At 39.6% G+C, this 26,960-nt stretch overlaps 1 protein-coding gene across 1 annotated transcript in view; it reads left to right on the forward strand.

Moving 5' to 3' along the window:
* Window positions 1-11,461: 11,461 nt before the first annotated feature.
* The window catches only part of caln1 (calneuron 1), a 93,097-nt gene continuing 77,598 nt past the window's right edge, over window positions 11,462-26,960 (forward strand). Inside the window, exons 1-2 of the mRNA XM_042415250.1 lie at window positions 11,462-12,012; window positions 21,138-21,259. Of these exons, the coding sequence (XP_042271184.1) occupies window positions 21,145-21,259 (115 nt within the window). The 5' untranslated portion in view covers window positions 11,462-12,012; window positions 21,138-21,144. The remainder of the gene's footprint in view (window positions 12,013-21,137; window positions 21,260-26,960) is intronic.

Consider the following 26,960-nt stretch of genomic DNA (forward strand, 5'->3'; position numbering starts at 1 on the left):
TCAGAACATCTCGGGATCCTTCAGAGGGAGTTTGATAATGTTCCTGAAGAGAGGAACGTCTGGACTGCCTTCAGCTGCCACTGCGACCCAGCACCGGGTAAGAAAACGGATGAATGGATGGATGGACAGATGAACGGATGCATGGGTGGACATTACATTATATTACATTATATTATATTATTGATGCTTATATTGCTGCTGACGTGTTTTCCATTGATGCTGTAATGTGTAAGTAGGTGATAAAAGAAATCACCGCTGAGGTACCGCAGCAGGAAAACACAGTTCACATGCTGAGTGTGTGTGTGTGTGTGTATATATGTGTGTGTGTGTGTGTGGTCTGACGTTTTCTGCTCCAGCTGTATCGATGCCTCTATCTCGTGGACTACAATTCATTTTTCACATCACTTGAAGCGTCAGTGGAGCTCAGCTGTGATTACAAGCCTGCAACACAAATGTTCTGTCAGCAGACAAACACACCTGACCTCCTGTGTTGTGGGAGTTCACTAAACGAATTTCGCCCGCTCACGTCTGCCACTTAGCATCTGGTGGTGTTGTAGTACATTACTCAGAGATGCAACTAGCTGAAAACTGACATTTGTCCCAAAAAGTGTTAGGCTGCGGCATTGTTTTTCTGCTGACAGGCACTGCCTCTGTGTGAGACAGGTGCTGCAGGAAACGACCTTGATTAGCTCATATGCTAATCCAATCTTTAACAAAGTGAATCAATTAACCAAATGACCATTAACAAAAGGCATCGCCTTGCACATTGATGCTTTATTTTCGAAGGAGGATTTGCATTCTAATGGCATAATGAATTCTCGCCTGACAACTGACTGGTGGTAAATCACACAGCAATGCGATGAATCATAGAAAATCTGTCTCAATAATGAGTGTTGAAATGCACGCGGGGAGCAGAGCGATTAGGAGAGATATGTGCTAATTGCCTGCTGTGTGTCCTGGATCATTCTTTTTGTCCTCAGGCTCAGCTGTCATATGGTCTGTTGCACCACTCATCGGATGAAGGGAAACAGTCCACTCAAAAGTTTTCCACCTTAAAATGCGATTACAATGTCATTTTAAAGTAGAACTGATAAGGCCTTCATTATCTTCTGTGCATTTTTCTTTGAGTACCAATTTTATTCAGAATACTAAATTTACCAGTCGGCTAAACTGACACCATGAATATTGATTTAAAGAAATATTAGCTTATCTACTCTGCATCCACACATTTTACTATTGTATAATTCTTAGTGAAACACACAACACATGTAATGCTATAATCCAATATTCTTTTCACCTTATAACAATATACATTATTGCAATCTAGTACAACAACACCACAAACTACATATACATCAAAAATGCCACATTTTTAGGCAGAAAACCAAAGTCATGCATCATGAGTGAGTGTGTGTTCTGTGTCTAGATTACACACACACACACACACACACACACACACACACACACACACACACACACACAGGACATGTAAGAATGAGTGACAGGTCTTTCTCCTGGTTTTATTTCGCTTACAGTAAGCTTGTCATTGAGCATTTGGTCTGCATTTACAGCAAATCTCGCATTGCGGTATTAACGATAAGCCTGTTGGCAGCAAACAGGGAAGAGACAATTAAGATTTTGTTTTCATCTTCCGAAAGAGTGTGGACAAGACATGTGTGTTTCACTTTTACTGCATTTGCATATAAGATAGCATTTACAAACTCCAAAAAAAAAACACCAAATGAACCGATTTAAACCATAAACTGCAAATCCCGTCTTTATGTCGTCCCACAGTGAAACACTACGGTAACGTTGCACAGTTAATCAATATGGATTAAAACCAGATGATTTTTATGTCTGCACAATTCTCGTCCGACCAACCTCATTTGCATCATTTACATTGATTTTGGTTTCCAATAACCCTGCAGATATGAGTAATATAATTATGTACATCTAATTACATTTCTTTTTCTGGATTATAATTGAGTTTCCATAATTAATTGTAGTAAACGTTTAAATGAGAAGTGCTGCGTGTACATGTAGCTCTAGTGTTAATGAGATTTGTAGGTAGTGACACCGGAGCTTGATTGTGTTCACTACATTATGATCTTTGTCTACTACCACATTTTTACAGGATTAGATTCGGTTTATTGCCACATGCATACAAATATAAGATGTCTAGACAGAGGAAGGTAAAATAAAAACATTGTGGATGTGAACAAGAAACCCCAAGAGGTGAATGAAAACCAAAAGATAAAGATAACAAATGAAACTCTTCTTCACTCTTCACTCCTTGAATCTGAGGATCTTACCGTCCCACAGAGAGTAATGCATATGTACGCATGTATGAGAGAGACCGTTGTAGTATCAGGTGAAGCATATTTTCCCGTAACCTTTACGTCCTGTGGTCTGTTAAACGCTGCTCGGCCCAGAGAGTTTGATTGATGAATGAACCACAGGCAGGTTAGTAGGCGAGAAGCCAGGTCGGTCTGTGAGCTGAATCAAGCTGAGCTGATTATTATCCATCACGCAGACAGTCTGAAATAAAGACCTGTGACACCTGAGTCGTCTCTAAGTGAGAGATTTTTTTTTTTTATTGACCCTGAAATTGAAAAGCTGTTGATGCCACTTGTGTATTATACAGGTTGTGTAATACACAGGTGTGTGATGTTTTATGCACTTAACCTTTTGTATAAAGTACAACTATAACACGATGTTACAAAGTTAGTATGCGTTTGTGTACCCATGCCGCCGCTGAAAGGAGATTGCTGCAGTAGGAACTGTTTGTTCTGTACATTTTTAGGCACACACCAGTGATCAAAGCTGTTCCTGTTGCTGGGCAGTCACAGGGAAGTAAAATGAAACAACTAGATTAAAATTGTTAAGGGACTCAGGTTCCAACCTGGTTTGTCTGCAATGAGAACGTATAATCTGATTAGACATGAAGCAAGCGGTCACATGTAGTGATGACACCGTCACTGACGAGCTCTTTTTACTCAAGAGGAGCTGAATGATGTGACAAAACACGTCTCGTCTGCTTAGCCTAGATGAGAGGTCCTTTCCCAGCCTCGTCGTCCAGCTCCTCCTGAGTAAAAGAGCTGAATCACACTCCAGATGTCTGACGCCTACCAGTTGCATAGAATAACAAAATAAGGATGGATTCCCTGTCACAACTGACTAGGCATCTGTTGAGAGATATCAGCGCCAAATTTACTGAAATTTGACCTAACTGTTTATGCCTCATAGCTAATGATGTGCATCATGTTAGTAGTGTAATGTTGCAACGTGCTTATTTGCCTCATTGCGTTAAAAGTACAGCCGTTCCTGCAGTATATATATGCTTGTGCACATTATGCTATGGATGGAAAGCTGATGAGAGAAGGCTACACATGGGAATTATCTGTATTCTCGCTAACCTTTTCCTGAACTTGTTTAAAACTTGCTGAGCTCTGCATTTGCTTCGCAGCCAAGACTGACAAGAACCTATAGGGTATTATTCAAACTGCATGAGTCAAAAAAGTTGCAGCTCCTACCCGGATCCTAACAGGTGAATTTAAAAAGAGGAAAACCAAAAGGTGGAACAAGGAGATTCAGACCCAGAGGATCCTTCTTGTGGACCAGACTGAAGCCTGGTCCAGGTGAGACTTTTTGTTTTAGATTAATTTCATTACTGAAGACGCTAATAGCTATATGAGAATTTCTAAACACAAGTTAGCACTACTCCATAATGTAAACAGCCAGTGATAAATATGTGTGTGTTGTATGTAAATACTCTCTCACTGCCATACACATGCAAATTTATAAATCTGGGAAGAGAAAACATTAGTTAATCTGCAAACAGTCATTAGGCAGCATGAGGACATTTATTTTGATCAAGGAGCGGAGCGTTAGAATAATGAGTCTGACGTGTCTTTAATCTTCAGCGTGCTTTTGCTGCAAACTTACCTGCTTCTTTTCTTTATCGCTGCTGTGATGTAGTTTCCTTTAGGATCAATAAGGTATGTATCTTCTTTTAGTTTCCCACATACGTGGCACTGATGCTGCTGCGGTAGATTTAGTGGTTTATTTTACACTGTGGGGCAACAACATGTCATTCTTCCATTTATTAGTATATTAAAACAAATGGGGTAGTTAAAGGGATTTTGTTGCAAAAACATAAAAAGAGTACTGCTTTTGAGAACCTTTGCGCATACACATTGTGTGAGCCTGTAAATAGCAGCCAGTCTCTAACGCTTGTGAATCTCTTGTCACTGCACATGAACGCAGCGTTGCACATGACCAGTCACAGAGCACAGATGCCTCGCATTTGGTGTGTGCTACGTCTGAGTGCAGCAGGCTCGGCAGAGAGATACGGCTGACCAAATATAGTAGCAGTAGAGGTTTATGTGATTATGGGTGCAATTCGCCAGGTGTGATGAAAGTAAAGGAAATGTCAGTACAGTAAAAGCCCCTGTTGGTGACAGCGGGCGAAGCTGAGATACCATCCGAATATCCTCTGCAACATTTCGGATTGGATCGTGATTTTTGTGGCGTACGGATGTAGTCGCTGACATTTTCTGCTAAAGAAAACATGTTGAAAGTCTAAACAGTCAATCTAGAAAAACACCACTTCTCTCGGAGGTACAATTAACATAAGATGAAGGTCATCATATAGGATAGAAAGCACAGCCCTTCGGAGAAATGACTGGATTTGAGTATACACCAAAGCCACATATTTTTCTGTGTGTATATCACTGAGAGGCATATTATTGTTTTGTAAAGTAATTTATTCTCTAAATCAGTCCTCAGTCAGTTAAGTCTAACTGGATGAAGATAGAGTATGGTGGGTACTGTCCTCTATAATGTCTCATTGGGCTTTAAAGACCCAAATCAACAGTTGTTGATGACCAAGCTCCAAATCTCTAAGAACACATGGAAAACTACACAAAAGAGAGAAAAAGACAGAAATTTCAGGACAGGAACTTCAAAGCCAGACACGATCCTGCCCTTTCTTTGACCAGCTGGTTCTGCAGCAGGAGGTGTAGGTGGAGAGAGGGCAATAATAAGAAAAATACAGAAAGTTTATACAATAAAATCAGTTGTACAAGTCTAGTTTATATATAACAAGACCAAGTCCTAAGTAGGTCCTGAAATGCTGCAAACCAGGGGACTTTATATCTGCACCTTATTTGTGTAATTTTGATCAGAACTGTACCTTTCTGTCTGCACAGTTTGTCCTGCTGCTCTTCGTCTTTGGCTGATTAAAAACACAGTAAAGGGAAATAAGTGTCAAAAAAAAAATCGTACCTGCCTTCGTGCTGCATTCGTGGACTGGAGTTAAAGTAGAACTTTCTTTTCATGTCATTGCTGTGGGCTACCGAGTCAGCAGGAGCAGCTAGACTGATGCTTGACTGCCTGAGGAGACCTTTTCCTTTCTGAAGGTGCAGCAGTGCGGAGTAGATCTTATCTACCAGTGTCTGGATTTACTCGGAGAAACAGCACAAGGTTTGTACAGCCTTAGGGGCTCCGTAGGTTTGTAGCTAGACAGCAATGTGTGAGGGCTGCATTTCTAGTCCGATGAAAGCAGTCAGTCCTAATCTAAACATCAATATCTGAAGTATAGATAAAAATACCTAATGATTTAAAAAAGTATATGTGAGCATTTTGTTTTTCTGTTTATTTTACTAAATAATGCAAATGCAAGTTGTACAGTATCCCAAAAAAGAAATGCAATAGATGCTCCAATGACTCATCAATAATCACATGTTCTTTTTGATAATTCCCATTCATGATCATTCTGTGACAACTGTATTAATTTGACATATTTACGACATTAGACTCCTAACTATTGACTGGAGACTTGGTGATTGTTTGGTGATGTTATTCTGTGTAAGGGTGTCAGATGAATGCTTGAAATACTAGTGTAATATGATAAAAATAATAGAAAACTGTTTAATGATATTCAAATGTACCTGTCTATATTCCAGCAGGGCAGCTGCCACATGCTGGCCCCGATATCGGGCCCTGTCTATCACCTGGTTTGTGGAAATAGGGCAAATTTTTCCATTTTCCATTCAGTTAGCTCCCTGGCCAATCAGACTTGTAGTTTTCAGCAGCTGTCAGGCCTCCATGCAGCAGAAGAAGTTGGCTGTTTTTTTTGTTTTGTTTTGGTCCCAGCTCCTTCTGTGAGTAACAAGGTAAACAGCTGCAGGATATGAAACCGCTGCGCTGTGTTCCTCGGGCACGACTAATTTAAATTTTAAAAAAAGCGTCAGTCTGCCCATGTAAAAATGACCGAGGAGAATTTATATAGTTATTTATATTTACTTATTTCTTTGTTTTGCTTTATCACTGGAAAAAAGGTCCAAACTCATTCACAAAACAGGCAATTTAGAATCACTGGTTAACCGAGCCTGTCTTTGGGCTGTGGGAGGAAGCTGACACTGGACGCTGCTCATGGGTGTGAAAATTAGTGTGAATATGTTTGACTGTCTGTGTGTGTTATGGACCATTGACTTATCCTTGGTGTTCCCTGCCTTTTTCCCCCAGTACATGTTGGGAAAGGCTTAAAGGCATGACCTTAAATGGGAATAAACTGGTGCTGTATAGAAAATATACAGACAGATGAAGTATTTGTTGTGGTAGCATAAAATTAATTGCATTTTTTTTTACATCTGTCACCATGTGGATTTTGTATGTGCTTGGTCTAGTTGGTTTGCAGAGGGAAACGTTTCTCTGACATAATGACACATCTGTCATTATAATTATATGTAAACCCTGCCATAGAGATACATGACGTTGCTGACTGAGGGAAATAAGCAAACTTGCAGCATTTTTATTGCCGTTTTAACTCATAACCAGAAAGCACAGCCTTGTGAAAACAAACAAATAAAAGAAAGCAATAGATGGTAAGCAACCATTTGGCTTCGCCTTTAAGGCATCATTTTATTTCAGAGAGTAATATTCCAGTATATATGGCGGCCAGACTCACAGCTTTGACAATTATCGTTGTGTGCATATGTATCACAGCGGTATTGGTTCAGTTTTTACAAGAAAATCCTTCTAGTTGTCCCTTGGAAAAGATTATCAGCTTCCAAAAGCTTTGTGATCCTCAGCAGCTGTCAGGTGGCATCGGAGAGGACTTTTTAATTTTATTTCATCAAATCCAGAACATCCAGATTTTATTGACTCATAAGATTCCCTTTTGAAAAAAGTTAGATAAAGCTACAGAAGGAAGAGAGACACTGTGACTCACTCCATCGAGAACACACACACACACACAGTCACACTCACACACCTCATGGTGATGAGCTTTCCAAGGCTGATATCTGGTGTAGGAACTGAGCACAGATTGGATATGTGATACATGGTGTGTACTGTATGTGTGTGTGTGTGTTTGTACTGTATGTGTGTGGAGGTCTGAAAAAAAAGAAGCTTGCAGTGTTCCCTGCAGGAGGCACATAATAGACCAAAACCTGATAAAACTGCTAAGACTGCAGTGTGTTTTCAAGAGCAAGACTAGTTTCCTCTTTCTAAATTGCTTGTGTAATGATCTACGAAGTTCACTTGTTTACTTATTACAAGGTTTCTCTACAGTACAAACTTCTTAATGAACTGTGGTTATGTACATTTTCATTATACTCTTGTGGGGGAAACTTGATTATGCAGCAGTCATCAGCATTGTACTTGTCAAGTATAGATAATCCTGATTGACTGAGAGTTATTTAAATATTGATCAACAACAACAGGACCAGTACTACTCCTGTCCTTTGGGCTCCTATACAGAATCGAAAAAAATGTACCTACAGCTACCATGTTGTACCATGGTGCATTAAAACTACACTGATCTGTTGCAGGTTGTTCCTGACAAAGATATGTACAGTATAGTATGCATGCACTCATAATAGCATGAAGATCTTTGGATAAATGCGTCAATCACACACCTCATGTGGTGTTTTTTTTCTGTTTATTTACAGTATTGCTGTTCTCTGACCATGTGACCAAATCAATCTGGATGTAAATAATAGGCCTCGGTGATTGGAACCAACAATCAGGAACCAAACACTCAGACAAAATGGTGCAAATCATGTATTTACACCAATCACAGAAGTAGTACTTTGGGTAAAATGCAGCTAAAATAGTAAAATAATAAATGTTTTACTCTGAAATAGGCTTTGTGTCCAATAAACACCAAACATCTGGATAATATCTGGTGTTTATTGGACGGTATATCCAGCATGTCTGAGACTATACAATAACTAAAAGGCCACAACCACATATGTATTCATGCCTGAGAGTACAGAGACGTCTGACTCCTACCTGCTGACTCACGCTAAGTCACGCTGGCTGAGAACTCTCTAAATGCCTTAAAATGTGAAAAATAATTGTTGTAACCATGACAGTAAAAAAGTGGGTGGTGTTTTTTTGGCAGGGCCTTTTTTGTCCTCTGGCATCCCTTGTGGGCACATTACCCTGAATCTAGATTACCGCTGTTATACCTTGTTAGACATGGGCATTCATTTGATTAAACTGACAGGAATAGGAATAAAGAAAGAGAGTGGGTGTACAGAAAGTGCTCTGACATCAGTCTCGTAGCCTTCAGAGGAAATAAACCTCAGGCTTCTAACAGGTGTTTCATAGCAAAATCTTCTTCTTTGCTTTATATTCACAGTGATAATATTCAAAATGTTTGGTTTTTCTACATTTTAGGTCACATCTTTTGTGATAAGCAATTGGTCCTTCTGTGTTTTCCCACCAGCATTGGTTCAAATACCCAAATAGCACTGATGTGGTGATTTGCAGGTAAAAAGGGCTACAGTTAGTTGAGAAGTACATTTCAGGTCAATAAAGTCAACTACACATTGAAATATAGTCTGTACAGAAATGCTTTATACAGTTTGTAAAATCTTTTAAACGACGTTTTAACCGAATTTCTCCCAGTTTTAATGTAAACATCTTGTCTTTTTATTTGTCTTTTGACCTACAAATCACCAAATAAATGCATTATGGTCACTGTAACAACAAAGATAAATGTGGGACATTGAAAGAACATTGAAAATCCTTCCCGGCAGGGATTTATTACTTATGTGTGTTTACATTGGCAAGTGTAAAAAAAACTTCCTTTAACTAGTACAGGAATCTCTTCTTTGTGGTATTAAATGGCAATACTGAGTAGCGAAACAGAAATTTATGTAATAGAAGTTGTAGATCATCATTCTATAAAGTGCAAAGTTCAGGAACATACCCAGCAAATATGAAGTGAGGGGAATTGTGTGACTTACATGTTCATCCATTTGTTTAGCTTCTTATTCAGGTCGAGGTGACTATGTCGTCCATGTCGACTTCCTTTAGCTTTCTACTTCCTGTGGGATCAGCAGGTGTTCGGACTTCCTGAACAGGGAGATGTTTATGACTCGTCAATGTGTCTTGTGTCTACTCACATCCAAATATACCCTACAGTAGATACCTGTAGGAATGTCACCACACCAAAAATGCATCAGCTGCATCCTTTTAATGCATAAAAGCACAGCTGCTCTGAGAAACAACTTTTTGTGTGCATGTTTTATTATTAATTTAGTTATCATCTTGTCAGCTTTAAAGACTTGTATTTCTCACTGTCCTCTAAAAAGTACCAGAATAACATTTCATGTTGCAAGAGCAGTGGCTGGTTTCACAAAGACTGGTCTGTAGTGTTTGGCCAGTCTTTGTTTTGCGTATAGATCAGTCAAATGCAAGTTAGACAAATATAGATAAAAAATAAAGACTGACTCATTTTAGGCCAAAAAAAATTAGACACCTTACCCCGAGGCTAACTCAGGCCTGAGACTCATGTTACTATAAAGCATCCCTGGCTTCCTGACCCGGAAGGAGGTAGATATCAGATATCAGAGATGAATATCGTAATGAAACTATAGGGGACGTAGAAGATTCAGAAGAGCAGGATGGAGCTGGTCGATATGTACGACAAACTGAGCCACTGTGTTGCCTCCTCTGTCCATTCACTTACATAAAGAAATGAAATAAGTATTGTCTCAGTTTATTTTTTATAACTTAAGAAAACATTTTAACTTTCTCACAAGATAGTTAACATATATACATATATAATATTTATTCCGTGAATGATTCTGATAAATTACTGAATTATTACTCAATTAAAACCCCAATAATAATGAGCAGTTAAGCACTAGCAGATGAAACTCTTTAAATAACGTGACAAAAAGAAATATAGCACTGCAGTCTCAGTAAATTCATGTTAAAACTCGCCTCAGTTACAGTTTATTCTTCCATTAACTGCGTCTCCAACTTCAATTGATCTTCTTGAAGTTTTAAGACTTTGATTTCAAGCAGCAATTTTCTTTCTTCCAGTTGGGGTTGTCTGTTCAGCACCGTGGACGGAGTTGCAGTAGTTCCCTTCTTGACTCAGCTCTATTTGGGACATAATTCAATGCTAACATTTCCAAAACAGATCCTTTTATACTAAGAGAATCATTTACCTGCAGACTGTCAGAGCAAACGTCTCTGATTTATTCAGTCGTTCATCACAATGCCGGAGGCTGGTCTGACTCATCGGTCTTGTTTCTGGCACTGGTAGCCATCAGTCAGTGTTTAGTAGCCTGAACTGGGTCATCTTGGGTAATGGGAATAAGACCATTTTCTGCTGGAATACATTAATTTTCACCTTAAAGTTATATAAAAATTAGGCAAACACCCACCAATATATAAAAAATAGTGATTTTAAGTTGTTGTTTAGACTTATGGCAGGTTGAAAACTGGTTCTTGAAAGTCAGCAAGATGCTGGAAAAATATCAGTTAGTGCCATTTGAGAAGTTGCCTGTGAGTTTCATCGAGAGCAGATGAAATTATGACCAATACTAAAAAACTGGAGGATAAATGTAAAATCCAACTGTTTGAGAATAAAAATGAAATAAATAAAAGAAAACCCTGTAAACTGACTTTTAGATCATATATGAAAATATACAATTGTTGTTTGAATAATACTAAAATGCTGTTTCATGGTTGTGAATGGTTATTATTATAATTATAATATTGTAAAACATTCAATGAAATAAGGAACATTTACTTTAACAAGTTCAACTCTGTTGTTTCAGATTTCAAAGACCTCTCAAAATGAAAAATGCTCCTAAGAGAAAGAGACAGACATCCTGCTGCCCAATATGTATCAACATGCCACAACCTGAGGGACAGTGAATGACCTAGACACACACACACACACACACACACACACACACACACACACACACACACACACACACACACACACACACACACACAAACACAGGCATAGAATATACTGCATATATTGATTTTTTTTTTTTTTTAAATTTCGAGCTCAGTTAAAGGTGGAATAAAACTGTGGCAAATTTTCTTTGCCACAGTTAAACATTTCCGGACGATGGAGGAAGGTAGTTAGTTTCTCTGGCTGAGAAATGACACAATTAACCCATTAAGGCAAACACAAGTGGAAGCAACCAATCGCTGCTCTCCTGCTCGATGGCGTATTGATTTGGGTTGGAGCGTCTCCTTCGGCCACCGCGCTGCTCTCATCAATCTTACCACCGCTCGGCACCTGTGAGTGCGGATCTTCAGTAAATGGATCTTTACTTTGAATCAACGGACTTGGGGAACTGAAAGCATTATTTTTTTTTTATGACTAGACTCCACCGTCTGTGAATATAACCGGATACGGAGCGGAATGAGAGACATACATTAAAAATTGATGAGAGTTTGACGAAAAGTACGGTTCGATTGAATGATCAGTGCTGGACTTCATATTAGAAAAAAAACAAAAAAACAACACACATACACACACACACAAACCAACCGATGTGACCTATTTTTTTACGATGGGAAGAAATTACTGCGCTGCATTTCCCAAGTAAAGGAATATTTAATAACACAACAAACAACCCGGATCGACCAACGAGTCTACCTGAAGTCTGTAAACTGGATCCTACTGCGGGCATCGATTAACGGATTTGATTGATAACCTTCAGACACGTAACACCCTCGAAGGTAAGTTGGGGGAAAATCAGAGAATAATTGTCCTTCAGTGGGAAATGGTTAGACTGGAGCTTATTGTTACAGCCTATTGATGTTTTTTTTTTCCCCTGTCTGCATTCAATCACACAAGTGTTCCTCACAGGCACCTGTTGTTTGGATCGGATATAGCCTAATATTATATTAGCCTATATATATATATATATATATATATATATATGAACATAGACTGATTTGAATGAAAAACAATATTAAAATTAATAGTTTGCCTTTTTGTGTAATGAGAATTCTTAAAGTTTTTAAATGTAGGCTATAAATCAATGAATAAATGATTCATCTTGTTGAGATGTCCCGCATTTGGCTTTTTAAAGACGCATATTAGCTGGTAGGCTCTTTTTATTTTAGTCTAACATCACAACATAACATAAGAAGTGAGCAGAATGTCTCTTAGTTAGAGTACCGACACATGTTAGTGATGATGGTGGCTGTAATTTCTGTCACACTGATGACAGGCAGCTCACAGGAAGTGTGTGTGTGTGTAGATGTGTGTGTGTGTGTTTGTGACGGGGTGGGGGTTCGATGTGTTTTGCTTGAAATGTGAGGGGGGGCTCAGGAGAGACCTCGCTGTGGACCCCCTGCCGGGATGCCGGCCGTCCCCCCCGCCCACCATCCTCCCATTACGCAGCGTTCTTCGCGCGCTCTTGCTCCACACGGTGGCGCACGCTGTTACGCACGGCGCGCTCTCCAGGATTATGTGTTGCTCTCTGTGTGTGTGATGTGCCTTCACAGCATCCCCGAGTTGACCTGCAGAGCGCACTGTAAGCATAATCCACTGGGATGTGAAGGGTGTGTGTGTGTGTTTCTCCTGCACATGCACACACACACACACACACACACACACACACACACACACACACACACACACACACACACACACAAGCAGTCTTTCTGGTTGTCACCTTATCTGTCACTCTTGGTTCCGACTTTCTCCCTTTCTCATCTCTTTCTTGTCAGCTCCTGTTGGTCTCTCATTCCTTCTTCATCTGTCTACAGTCTGTCTTTCCTTTTCTCTGTCTTCCTCAGAGTCTCAGCCTCTCTTTCTTTCTCTTTGCCTCGGTCTCTCCCGCCCCCGGTCTCTGTGTATTTTGTGAGCACAGCCACAGGCAGGCAGGCAGGCAGGCAGGCAGGGCTGAGTCTGTCATTGGGACTCACTAATGAGCCCCTCCACTCTGTCTCCCCATGTGGAGGAATGTTTGCACTGGAGAGTGAGTGAGAGAGCAGAAGGAGAGAGAGGGAGTCTGAGGCAAGGAGGGTGGGAGGGAGTGGAGCGTGAGAGGGAGCCATCGTACCTGCTCTCACTGCTCAAATATTAACAACCGGTTTCTGGGAACCGATGCTGCCGTTCTGGGACAAGCCTAAAACTGTGGAGGCAGCCGGGCTCAGTGGTTTGGGGACAGGCAGTCTGCTGCTGCTGGAGGCACGGCTGCATCTAAGAGTCTGATGGAGGAGGAGGTCACAGAGCCCGATCCTCAGACGGTGGAACCCACCGGCCTGCTGCCACCAGGGACACCCTCAGAGGTAAATGGAGACTTGCCGGGCAACCCGTACCTGAGGGACGGAGCGGTGGATGTGATGGAGAGCCCGGTGAGGGAGCCTGTTGTGCTGCAGTATCCTGCCGAATACAATCACAGCCACCAGTATGGGTAAGAATCAGCATGGGAGAAAGAGAGAAAGAGTCTGTTGCTGCAGGAGGAAGCAGCTGGTAACGTGTGCAGAGAGCTGGCACTTCTGTGGGACACTCCCGTCTCTTTTCTCAGTTTGGAGAGCGTTTTACTCTGGTTTTTTGTTTTTTTTTGCAGCGGTGCCTCCACTGCACAGTCTATAAAAACTGTAAAGTAATTTAACTATGAATTGCTCCTATAAAAGGTTCAGGTTTGTCCTCTTGATCCATGGTAATATTTTTCATCTAAGACAGATTTTGACACACACATTTGCTTTGTTGTCAGTGTTGACTTGGTGGCATTTTACACACCTTGGGAATCAATACGGTTGAGTGATTTAAAGCAATGTGTAGTTAATCCATCTGAATCATTACGTGCTAGATGGAGCTTCTTGGTTTTTGTATTTTTGATCTTTTAGCCTTTGTCTGTTTTCTGCAGCAGTGTACAGAGTTGTCAATAGCTGACTGTGTTTACACAAATCCATACGAGCGAACAGTCATCAAACGGCACCGAGCTGCCTCGTTACCTGCAAAAGCCACTGAGAGTATCAGCGAGAGTGAGGCATGATCAGAATACCACACTGCTGACTTGATGTAAAGTTTATGGCTCAGTTTTAACAGTGCTGTCATTTCCTCAACAGGCCTTTTTTTTTTAATTACGAGTTGGCTGTTTGTATGTTGTGTAGCAGTGATGGAAAACTAGTAAAGCCACACTGAAAAAAATGTTCTGCTGCTGCTGCTGCTTGTTTTTGTATGCGTGTGAACTGTCAAGTATTCTGCTATTGTAGCCACACCTCAGTCTGTGATGTCACAGAGATGTCACAAGTAGGTGTTTTTATTTTGCTGTCACATCTCACTGATTTGGGGTGTAATCAAAAAAGCGACATGTTAGAAAAAAAATGAATGGACACAGAGCGACGCAGGAGGCGTTGAGGCATTAGCCCTTTAAGCGAAGCTCACCTTTCATTTTCCCTCTTTTATTACAGTTCAGTGGTTTTTCTTTGTGATGGCCAGTTTGTCATAGCATCTTCTTTGTACCTTGAAAGGAGAATTACAACCTGCTGATAGTGTGATTTATATAGGATTAGCGTCTTTTCTTAACACACGTTTTTTTTAGACATACTCATGAAGATGTCGGTGTGTCATGGCTGTCTTTACGGAGTTGATTTTGTGGCCAAAGGGTCTGTTACTGGTACATAATGTTCTGCTTGTGTCCCCCTCAGTTGCTACTGGCTGTTTTTGCTGCAAGGTCTGATGTGAGAAATTGCCATCTGGCCTCCTTGTCATGCAGAAAGCTATGAATAAAGCTGCGCTCTTTTCATCAGGTTGCATTTGCACTCTCTTCAAGAGTCAAGACTCAGAAATGAGGACTGCTTTCCCACTCTGATGTGGTCATGAGTTGATTAGTCATTTATTATAGAGAGAGAGAGAAAGAGAGAGAGAGAGAGAGAAGGTTGGCACTTTAGGTTCCTGCCTGCCACGTAGATATATTTCAGCTTTAATACACTGGAGAAGATCTGGGTGTAGAAATAGACTGTTTACTGTCAGGCTACATAATATCTGCTTTGGACAAAAAAAATCATCTAATTACTGCTCAATATTTCAAAAGGACAAGATTTCTCTTGAAGAAATTATTATTTTGGAACAGACTAATTGGAAAATATCAAGTCTCACTGATACAGTATATTATCTGTTTATGGATAATTCACAATTCCACCTCACAGGGATCTGCAACATCTGAATTGTAGTGTTAAATGAATAATGAATCATTTAACCGACAGCAAATTAATCAGTTAGCAAGAATTTTCACAAGTGTGCAAAAGTCTTTTTATCAAGCAAAGCCTACAAACAGCCGTTGCTGCTTCCAGCTTCTCAAATGTGAGAACGTGCTGCGTTTTATATCATAAATCGAACATCTTTTGTGTTCAACTGTTGGTCGGACAAAAGAACGATTTGATTGGAACTTTTAAAGACCATTTTTCACTATATTTTGACATTTTAGTACAAAACAATGTATCATTTTAGTCAAGAGACTAAATGACAGATTAATTTATAAACAATGTCATTTCTGTCTACTTCATCCAGCCCATTAATGATCCTGATCTCTTAACCACAGCTCTGTGTTTTATGCTCAGATGGGACACTAATCTATAATGTCTAATTGCTGGCTTCATTACGCCTTTCCCGCCGGTTCTTTGAGGACACGCTGCATTATAATGGCAACGGCGTAATTGCAGCTCACTGCTTCTTCCTCCAGGGGTCAAAGTGTTTTGATTAGTCATGTCATTTTTGTCTTATCCTTGAAGTGTCAGTAAAAGCGGTGCTTTTTCCCTGTAAGGCATGCACACAACTTTTAGTGGAGGTGGTTTTATTTACTGTATCTCTCTGCTGTAATTGGGTTCAGTTCTGCTGTGACCCAGACTTAACAACACTGTCTTGAAAGGACTATTATGATGCAATAATAGTTTGTCTAGTGTGTCAGGCTACCTTGGAGGATTTTTATTGTGGTTGAATAGAAATAGACTTTCAAAGACAGTATTTAGTTGTAACATTTTTGGCACTTTTATCTGTATTAGATAGATAGATACTGTGTGGTACCTTTTCATTCTGTTGTCAACCTGTGATCACACACACATCTATCTTTACTCAGGTGGATGGTATTAGCAGGACACAATGTGGGGAAAATGAAAAGTTTTAAAGGCATGTAATGATTATTTCCCATGTGCCAGATGTGCTGTAGATAGGCTGTTGTTGAAATTGAATTACAGAGGTGTGACCTTTATCTGCAACCATCTTTTCCAAGTCGCTCAGCTCTGCGAATAGGCTTCTTGTGATGGTTTGATCATTGTGTGGAAAGATGTCGGAGCCTGAATTTGTAGCCCAAGAAACAGCGGAGTGACAGGTTTTCCCCGTGATTGAATGCTACTGGTCCAATCACAGCTAGTGCACCCATCAACAGCCACTTGTCTTGTCAATTCAACTTGTCCTTGAGCCAGACACCGACTCCCGACTCACCCGCCCACCGAAAGTCACGTCGGATAACAGCATCGGCTAATGGCCTCGTCGTGATGTAAAATTTGAGTTACTGTCCCATAAAAGTAGGGCAGGTTTGATCATCTGCTTTAAGTGTCACATTCACGTGAGATTTTTACACACTCTAGTCTAATATACATACAACTCCACTAAAACAAGAACTCTTTTTCTGACAGGTCATAGATTAAGCAATTAATCAATCAATCAAATAGGTAATTGATAGATAAATGAACAGTTGGAGTCTAATTATTAGAGAAAAAAGTATTTATGTGTCCTGAAAGAGTTGGGGATGCAGGATTCGTCAGAGCAGCTTGCTTAGTAAAATACCAAGGTACCATCCAGTGATCATATCTCTAAATCATTTCTATGGCTTATTTTTATCAGCCGGTCGATCAGAGTATTAAATCCCAGAATCCTCGCCTCTTTTTCTATTGAACTTATATATCACAGTATGCGAGGAAAAGTGATTTGATGAGGGGGAAAAAAAAGAGCAGAAAGATGTCTCGGTTGAAGCTGCGGTGATCACTTTCAGATTGAAGTGATTACTGTACTGTATGTTGTTCTGCTCCTGAAGGGCAAATTATCTTGTTCAGCGGAGACCTTGATCAATTTAATCAAGTGTAATGACGATGAAGGATGTGAACAGCTCTGTTCTCCACTGTCTTCCTAAGAGGGTTAAAGATCAGGTTTTTTTTTTTTTTACAATTTCAGCACATTATCTTTGTAAAAAGACTTTGTAAAAGTAACTACAGCTATTAGATAACAAGAGAAAACTCAATATTTCTCTCTGACATGTAAAACAGTATTACTAAAGAGCCAGTGGTGGAAAGTAACTAAATACATTTACTCAAGTACTGTACTTGAGTCCAATTTTGATGTACTTGTACTTTACTTGAGTATTTCCATGTGATGCTACTTTATACTTCCACTCCACTACATTTCAGAGGGAAATATTGTACTTTCTACTCCACTACATTTATTTGACAGCTTTAGTTACTTTTCAGATGAAGATTTGACACAATGGATAATATAAAAAGCTTTCAGTGTGTAGTCGGGGTCACATTTCACATGTCTATGAGTTGTTAACAGCTCCACCAAATAGTGATTTTTCCCTCTAAACTTCTCACATGCTTTCATTTCAATAAATGTTCAAATGATCCAATATTTAATCAAAAAACAAAGATTAGAGAAAAAGTCCAAAAACTGAAAACAGATTTGTGTATCATAAATTTGTTTTTTCTTCTTTTCTCTCCCATTAATCATCTCACGACCCCTCAGATTTATCTCCTGACTCTTTGGAGGAGCCCGACCCCTAGGTTGGGAACCACTGGACTAAACTAGCTAACTGTATATAAAATAGTTGAAACTAGCTCCACCTCCAGCAGCTACAACAGTAACATGCTGCTCTAACACTGATGCTTCACTATTAATAATCTAATGATGTCATATATAATAATATATCAGTCAGAGGAACCAAACCACTACTTTTACTGCAATACTTTAACTACATCAAGCTCATAATACTTAGTTACTTTTACTGTAGTAGAATTATTCATGCAGTATTTTTTCATTCCTGTGTTGGTACTTTTACTTAAGTAAAGGATCTGAATACTTCTTCCACTGCTCTAAAGAACTAAAAGACACTGCTGTTCTCCACTCTGATTCTTACTCTCTAGACTTTCTTTTCCTACATCTTGGCTTGTCTCAGTGTCATAGTCAACAACATCCTGGTCCTTATTGTTAAAGCACATGTCTGTCCTCCTCTCAGTGCTTGTTCATGTGAGCTCTTAGCTGGATAAACAGATTACTGAAGTATGCAGGGCCAAAAGTGTCAGAAACGTGAAACAACTCCCAATAGAAGCCACAGTCGCTCATCAAATACACATAAAACAAACACACAGTCAACTTCTGCACACTTTTAAAACGAAAGGGCAAACGTTCAAGCTGCATTAAATTATTTTTAATTTATTCCCCCAATTTTCAATCTTCACTCTTTGCTTCTAAAACCACTTCAGAGTCATTCAGGTTTTCAAAACAAATCATTGATTTATTTAGCACTGAATGCTCAGGCTGCTCCTGAAAAAGGTACTATAATGAAATATATGTAAATTCTGCACCCACATGGTGAATCATTCTGATCAATATTTCTTTTTGGACCCAGCAATGCAGACCCAGGATAGCGTGCACCTGCGTGAGACAAGCTGACAATATATGGGTTTGGCTTGTAGCGATAATATAGGAAAAGCCGACAAGAGGGATGTTTGTAATATTCATAATGACAGCTAAGAGATGACTGAATAATTGATGAATTAGAAAATGAAAAATCCCGACATTACATGTGAGAAAAGCCGGTCGTAAAAGAGCTTCAGGCGTGGTCGCGGACGTCTTGACATGCATGTTTATTAAACTGACAAACAAGAAAGATGCAGGGACCCGTTTCCAGTTCATGAGGGAACGGATATCTGCCAACTCCAGCCAGCGAAACATGGTGGAGATATGCCTCTTTTAAAAGTGGCTAGTGGGACCAAAATGAAATAAAATATACATTTTATCTTTTAATTATTTTATTTGATGGTTATGTGCACAAATTTCAGTTGCCATCTTGCTCTTTAATACATCTTTATGGGTTACTATAAAGCAGGAAACCAATGACCATTTATATATGAATTACTAACATTTATACCTGAACAAAATATTCCTCTAATATATAAATATCATAAAATATTCAGTGCCACTCAAAAGTTTGGATACACTTTCTCATTCAAGTGAATGAGAAGGTGTGTCCAAACTTCTTACTGGTACTGTATATATTTAATATATAAATATTCCTTTATTCCCTTTTATTATTGAGTTTCCTGCTCTGTAATAATAAAAGGTCATGAGTTCACTTCATAGTAACCTTTTCCTCTGGCTGTTATGAATGTGTCATTTTGGTCCGTGTGCTCTGCAAACTGTCCATTCAAGGCGTCTTATTGTGTTTATATCTATGTCTTACTTTGCTAAAAACATTGCTAGTCTTGCTATAAGAAGGTGCTACAGTATAAACATCACAGTACCAGTCAAAAGTTCACATCCTGTATGATAAATTAAAGAGCTTGTTAAAAGTTATGTTAGAAGAGGATATAAACCAGCTGAAGGGATTTTTCTCAATCAGCAGAGTTGTTCTTAATGGCTTTTCACTGATCAATAAAGCATTAATATCATTAATAAAATATGAAACCAACTTATTAAAAACCCCATGTTACATTAAGGGTTCCTAATTAAAAAGCAGTACCGCAGTGATGGATGACCTAGCGATGTGTAGTTTATGAATGATTTAAAAAAGAGATGCATGGAAGGAAACTGGAAACATTACAAGCTGCAGAACTGGACCGATTCACCTCCAGAGAATAGTCGTTCATTTGGTTTGTAACCCGGAAAATCAGCCTGCATGTCATATTCATAATAACGCTCATAAAACTTCTGTTATCTCTGTGTATGCTGCATAAAACCCAAAGAACTGATTCATATGCACAACTAACGTTCTCTAGTTTACAAAAAGCAGACGAGACTGTGTTATTAAAGCTCTTGTCACCGTGAAGCTCACTTTTATTCTGAATAAATATGAAGTAGAGCTCAACCGGTGAAAGAGAGAAACACATTGAGAAGCAATCGGTGTGATGTTTGCAGCCCATTTTAAACTCCTCGTTCTGTCTCAGAAGCATCTCCTCAAAGTGATCATCGAGACGAAATCCAATTAAAGAGAAGAGAAGTAGTCGTCCAAATCTCCGTGCTCTTATTTTCCTCCTGTGCCCTTGGGCTTTACTTTATTGAATAATTAATTGCCTCGGTCACATTTGCACATACAGTACGCGCGTGCATGTTCTCACGCGCCCGCTCACACACATACACTGCGTTTACCTCTGGTTATATGAGTCTCCCTCACTGTGTGGACTTCCCATTTAGTGAATGAGTTCTGCTTCATTTATGGATCTCGTTTATGCCGTGCCACTTGGACGTTAATTTGTTTTAGCTTTACCAATATCACAAATGGGCAAACCAGCCCCCTGTAGCTGGTTATAGGTTCACGTTTAATGTTTTTATTTGGCTTGACTTAATTCAAAGTTTGGACAGAAGGTCAATTCTCATAACTGCATTTTCGATAAGTGGCTAATTTAAAAACCTGATAACAGGTTTTATATACAATAACTCTGTAATGACCATGAAATATATCACATGGAGTTTCCTGCTCATGAACATTGTTTTAGAAACATTTGTAATGTGTGGCGCTTTTAATCGAGTTCAGAATTAATCTTCCAAAAAAACCCCAAGAGCGAAATCTCATCTTCATCTCCTTCCTTCCTTCACTGTTGTCTAACTGTTTCCTCCTCTTCCTGTCGTCTCTCAGGGAGAAGATGCCGTTCCACCATGTGACGGCAGGTCTGCTCTACAAGGGGAACTACCTGAGTCGCTCGCTGTCGGACAGCGACAGCGACGTGCTGGCCAGCATCTCTGTGGAGGAGCTCGATGGTGAGGCTTCTCAATAAACCGTCCGGCTGCTGTCATGCCTCATGCTTAATGTACATTTAAGGAGATATGGCTGCTACTAAAGAAGAGCAGATGATATTTTAACATCTATATGTTGTTACCAAAACATTCCTAATGAATTTGTTTCAATGTGATCAGTAAACGTTGAAGTAATAATCTAAATACAGTGTCTGTTGTGGGGAATATATGTACATGCTTTATGTTTTCAGCAGCAGCCAAACCCAGCTGTAGTCTGTTTTTTGCAAATTTTCAGTAAATTTATGTACAAGAGGTAACACTCGGGACAACGTTGCAGTGGGGGAAAAAAAAAAAGACAACAAACAAAAGACTAAAATAATTGCACCTGGAATATGGTGCCGCATACAAATGATTGTAAACTCACTGCGGCTTTGTGTTTTAGTTACGCTTCATGCCAGCTGGAGGCGGATGTAAAAGTGAAACTAAGGGGGAAAAAGTTGCCAAAAGTTTAAGAACAACATTGGCTCCGATATGAAAGCGACAAAGATGTTGATGATTTAGGAGATCATTGAGTTTATGTACAAAAACAAAGCAACGAGCCTGTGTACACTGCGGAATCCCAAGCCCATATGGAGCTTCCTGTTTCATATAACATTTCTAGTTATGTGACAGATCCACTAATTATGTGGTATGCTGAAAGGCTGCTACCAGTAGATAGACTCATGACAGGTTCTGTTTTAAGGGACGGGACACTTGACTAATGTGTTGAAAGACAGTATAATGTTAGAAAAACCAGCAGCATCCTCCTCATCTGAGTTAACAAAGTAGAGTAATGCATTATTTTCTGCATACCTTATCTCACTGGGAGCATTCACCGTGAGTTGGCTTCTCTCTCCGACTTCACGTCTGTACCGTAGCTGAGGGGGGTGTTTATGAGCCCTTTGTTTTGTAGTCTGTCTGAGAGTAATCACTCGGGCCTGCAGAACACAAACCTGATCAATAACAGTCTGCCGGAGTCAGCAGTGGCAGCCTCACAGGCGGCAAACAAACTAGACTCCCCCCCTAGACTTCCAAAATATTAATCCATTGGCACAACATTAAGCCGCCGCCTAGAAAATTGGCTGCACAGCGCACGGTAATCGCCAGATACTCTGTCAGGGTCGAATTTTAATATGCATAAAGATATTTGCAGCGTGTTTAATTTGTCATTCCTGTTTCAACGGGTTAATGTTTGTTGAATAAGAAATGGCTTGTGGTTAGAAGGTCCTCATGAGGTCAACTAAACACTGTGAAATAGACAAACAGTGCATTGTCAGCACTATAATCACTTCATCAATATGTGCTATACACACAAATATTGGTTGAGTTGTGGTATCACTATGCAGTTTGCAGCTCCAAGGTCACCAGTTTGGATTTATAGGACTGGTAAATCTGAGTGGTGGAAATCATTCATTCATGCCCTGAAGTGAGAGGAAGAACTTGTCAGCAAGACACTTAAATGAAACACATGAAAAATCACTCAGTGTCATAAATCATTCAAACCAGAATGCACACATGTCATACACATACTGCAGGGATCAGCGCAGATAACTACTTCCAGTGATGTCCGTCGAGGATAAATGTCCATGAGGCCACTTATAAATCTTAAAAAGACACCCCTTATGACTTTAATCATCAAATCTTATTTTATTCTTTAATAGCAGTCCTGTAAGTTGTGTCTGTACACCCATGGTTACTGTACAAGCAGGGGTATGCAGTGGAACCTAATGTAGAATAACTTTCCAACAACTTTAAACTAAAAAAAAACAACTCAGGACACATCAGTCCACAACTACACCGATTCAACAGCAATTTTACATTTATGTTTAAGTCCCACATATTATGATGGTAACTGTAATGCCAAACCTTTCAAAGATATTTATGTCAAAGTGAAATAAACACTGAAATTCTCATCTACCCATTCATATACAGATATTTGCGTGTGTGTATGTATTGCAAACATTTGAATATACAAGCCAAAAACCCCAAACAATTTTAAATTGGATATTTTAAAATAAAAAGTTAGTTTATAATATCAAATGATGGCGTTTCTGAGTAGCTGAACTTATTCTGAAAATAACAATATAGACATCTAATGTCATAAATGTGTAATAACAGTTATTAGCAACTCCTGTATGTTTCCTACTGATTCCTTTTCCCCAGTGCAGCATATACAACCTCCGCATTCTGGTCATTCAACACTTCTGCTTCACAATATTTAAAGTTTACTGTATTTGTCCAGAGTCATTTAAAAAGTGTGCTTCAGCGGTCCGGACTGTCACGCAGCTGGTGGTGTGGATTCATTCGGCTGGTGTGCTTCGTTAATGGCTAATCCCTCAGGAGACGCTGCTGTTGCCTGATGGGGTTTATAAAGAGAGCAACTGGCCCTAAGGACTTTCTTACTGTATGGATAATACCTTAGTAGTTGACAACACCAACATTTAGTCGTTCAGAGGTAGCTGGCTGTAGATGTCTCAATATTCATCTCAGCAGGCAGTGATTCACCGGGAACAGCAATAGCAACTTTTTATGTGAACTTCACCTCCAAATTTTGGCCCTGGTTTTTATGTAAAGGTAGAATTTATAGTCAAGAAAACAAAGCGATAAATTCTTTATAAAAGAAAAAAATACTTGTGCTTTTGCTCCAGGTGATGCATCAAGTTTTGACCGTATCATTACAGCAGGAAGGAGAGTTAATGATAACTTGACCAAACCAGTACAAGATCTGTAAATATCCCTTAATACTCTGTAGTAGGGATGTGCAGAGAGCCCCGTATTTGTATTTGTATCTATATTTATTGAGGCAGCAAAATTATTTGTATTTGTGTTTGAATAAAAGTGGAAATAGGTGTTAAAATAGTAAAGTGTTAAAATAAGTGTTTATGAATAAACTATCTTACAAAGGAGGTCCCCACACCGGGTCTCGAACTGGAGTCTCCCAGATCATAGACGCTGACCGTTGAGCTAAAGCGTGGCTCATCGCGAATGTGCAGACAGACCTGTAGCTATTTAAACGCCCATGACACAGAGACAGCACAGTGTGTAACGTGTAGAGAAGAACTTCAAAGACGTTTCTTGAGTTGCGCTTTTCATTTATTGCCTATTTTTTACAACCTAACATTGTGGAAAGGAGAAGTGGAACAACAGGTTATGGAGAGTCCCTCGAGAACTCCAGGAGTGATGTCCAAATTAGGAAATGTGCGTCATGTAGCAGGTGGATGTGACACCCCTCGTTGCTGCTGATAGACATGACAGTGGAGCAGAGGAGAGAAACTTAGAAAGCAATGTAACTAACCTGTGTGCTGGTATTTGACATGCTTTTTTTCTCCTGGAAAAACAAATAATTTTTAAAATATTTGTACAAAATAAATGTTCATAAAAAAACCCCACTATTTGTGCTTTGCTGAATAAAGTATTGGGATTCAGCACCATCCCTACCAGTGGTTAATCCTAAAACACAATTCACAAGATGTTTCCATTGATCTTAGAGATTTCAATGTGTGTGAACAGGAACACGATTCCTGCCAAGCTCGGCTTCAGAGCTTAGCCTCTGATCTGTGAACCAGTCAAGAGCCAAAACCAGGAACTCAGCTGTCATTCAACTGAAGACTGACTTTGTGGATTTAGTTTGAGCTTTTCATTTACATCCACTTAGTTAGAGTTAGTTTGTCTTCATTAACACTGCATCAATGTCCGCCATTCCCTCTGAAAGTAATAAACCAAATTTATAACAATGGCCACATCTTTATCGTCACAGCTGTCATTTATTCATCTGAATGCGGGACGTGAATGGTTGATGCCATGCCACACAGCCCCTTTGTGCCATCTGAAAGCAATTTGTAGATTTTGTGCAGTGAAGAGGTTTTTTTATTCATTGATAAATGTATTCAAATCGAGTTGTGGTGCAGGCAAGTCCAGGAAAAGAGCACAATGCTGGAGAATAGCCCTCTCATTATTGAATGAAAGAGCAAACTACAAGCTTCAAAAATCACCTTTAAACCCTCTTCATCACTTTTTAGACTGTTGATTCATGAAACAACAAACTAGGTGGTTACTGCAAAGTCTTAATGCCAAGTTTCATGAGATACAGTCATGTAGGGGAAGTGGACTTTTACTCAATTCAACACAATCTCTACAAATCACCTGTTAACAATGTTTGATAAAGAGATTAACTTGCAGTTTACATAATATTCTTGACCATGTTGGACATAGAAGTTTGTGAATAACATCAAATTCTTGTTTATTCAGTTTGGTGGTCTGCTAAAGCGGGCACTCTTCCTCCTGTAATTTGGTTGCTTTCTTAGTCATGTTGTTATTATTTTCTTTTAGATTTATACAAATCAAATATTAACTACCTTTTCTATGACCTCAGACTGGCATGGGTCAGCATTGGCCACAATTTAAATGAACTCAGCAGTGGGAACAGTAGGACATGTGGACATTTTAGTGGACTTTGTTAGTTTGTTTTAAAGATAACTCATTTATTTAGCTCAGCACCCCACTATTTCCATGTATAATACAGCTGACATTTCTTTTCAGTGTAATATCCAGACACTATACTGTACACTGTACATTATACTGAGATAGTTAAAAAGATTATATACTGGAATAGTTGGAGCTGCGGTCCGGCTCTAACAGCAGACTACAGCATTCAGCGTAATGTTTAACAGAGTTAAGTACCATCTAGACAGTCCACCACACGTTGAGCTGAATCTGTATCAGCCCAGGTTGAATTTCTGGCAGATTTTACATTGAAAGAAGTCCTGGAGACAGGCTGTACAGCAAAAACTTAAACAGGCTATAGGTTTGGTTAAAGGGCAGCAAAATAAATCCTTCCTTATCGTCATTCAGGCTCTTCTTTCACTAAGCATGCTGAGCCGGACCAGACGGTAGTAAGCCTGCGGGGAGGTTTGTTTCCGCTCAGCCCACCAGCACTGAGCTTTCCTTTAGAGAGAGAGAGAGAGAGAAAGAGAGAGAGGGAGCAGGAAAGCTGACGGGCATTAGCATTAGGCTGCTTGTTTCCAACTCCATGGGCATATAAACAGCAATTCCCACTTGGCAGTTTTTGTGCCTGAGCTGTGTAGATTCTCCGTCGCCAACCTTGGCAAGAAGCTGAGAGACTTGTACCTGCAGGACTGGTACTGAGAGTGAAGCTACTGAACCAGGTGTACCTTATGTGCCGACTTGACTGCAGCACACAGACAGAATGACACTTATCTCCACTTATCTCTATAACTTCCACTGGCAACACGTCTTAGCAGGACCTTGGGGAGCTGTCCAAGGTGCTGATTGTGTTTTCCTTCTCCTCAATCCCGCTGGGACACTACAACAATTATTGTTAATTTTGAATACTGGTGCTGTATTATATGTCTTATATGTATATAAATACTTTGACAGTATGAAATGGATTGGATTACCTTATCGCATTAATAGGGCCATTACAGGACTTGGCTTCCTTATGTATTTGGGTTTAAGGCTTTTGGATTGCTTAGTGCATATGTGATTAGCTACATCTCATAAAGTTCACATACTTTTTGCTGGAGGATACGATTTCCACTACCTAATTGTGATGTTGAGGAACTTTTAAGTGAAGAATTCCCTTGTGGCAGCAAATAGTGTATTCAGTGTGGCAATGTTGTCATATATCCTCCTTTGCATGATATAACAATTAGTACCTATATGCATA

This window comes from Thunnus maccoyii, chromosome 6, assembly GCF_910596095.1.
Source record: "Thunnus maccoyii chromosome 6, fThuMac1.1, whole genome shotgun sequence".
In the NCBI taxonomy this organism is placed as follows: Eukaryota; Metazoa; Chordata; class Actinopteri; order Scombriformes; family Scombridae; genus Thunnus; species Thunnus maccoyii.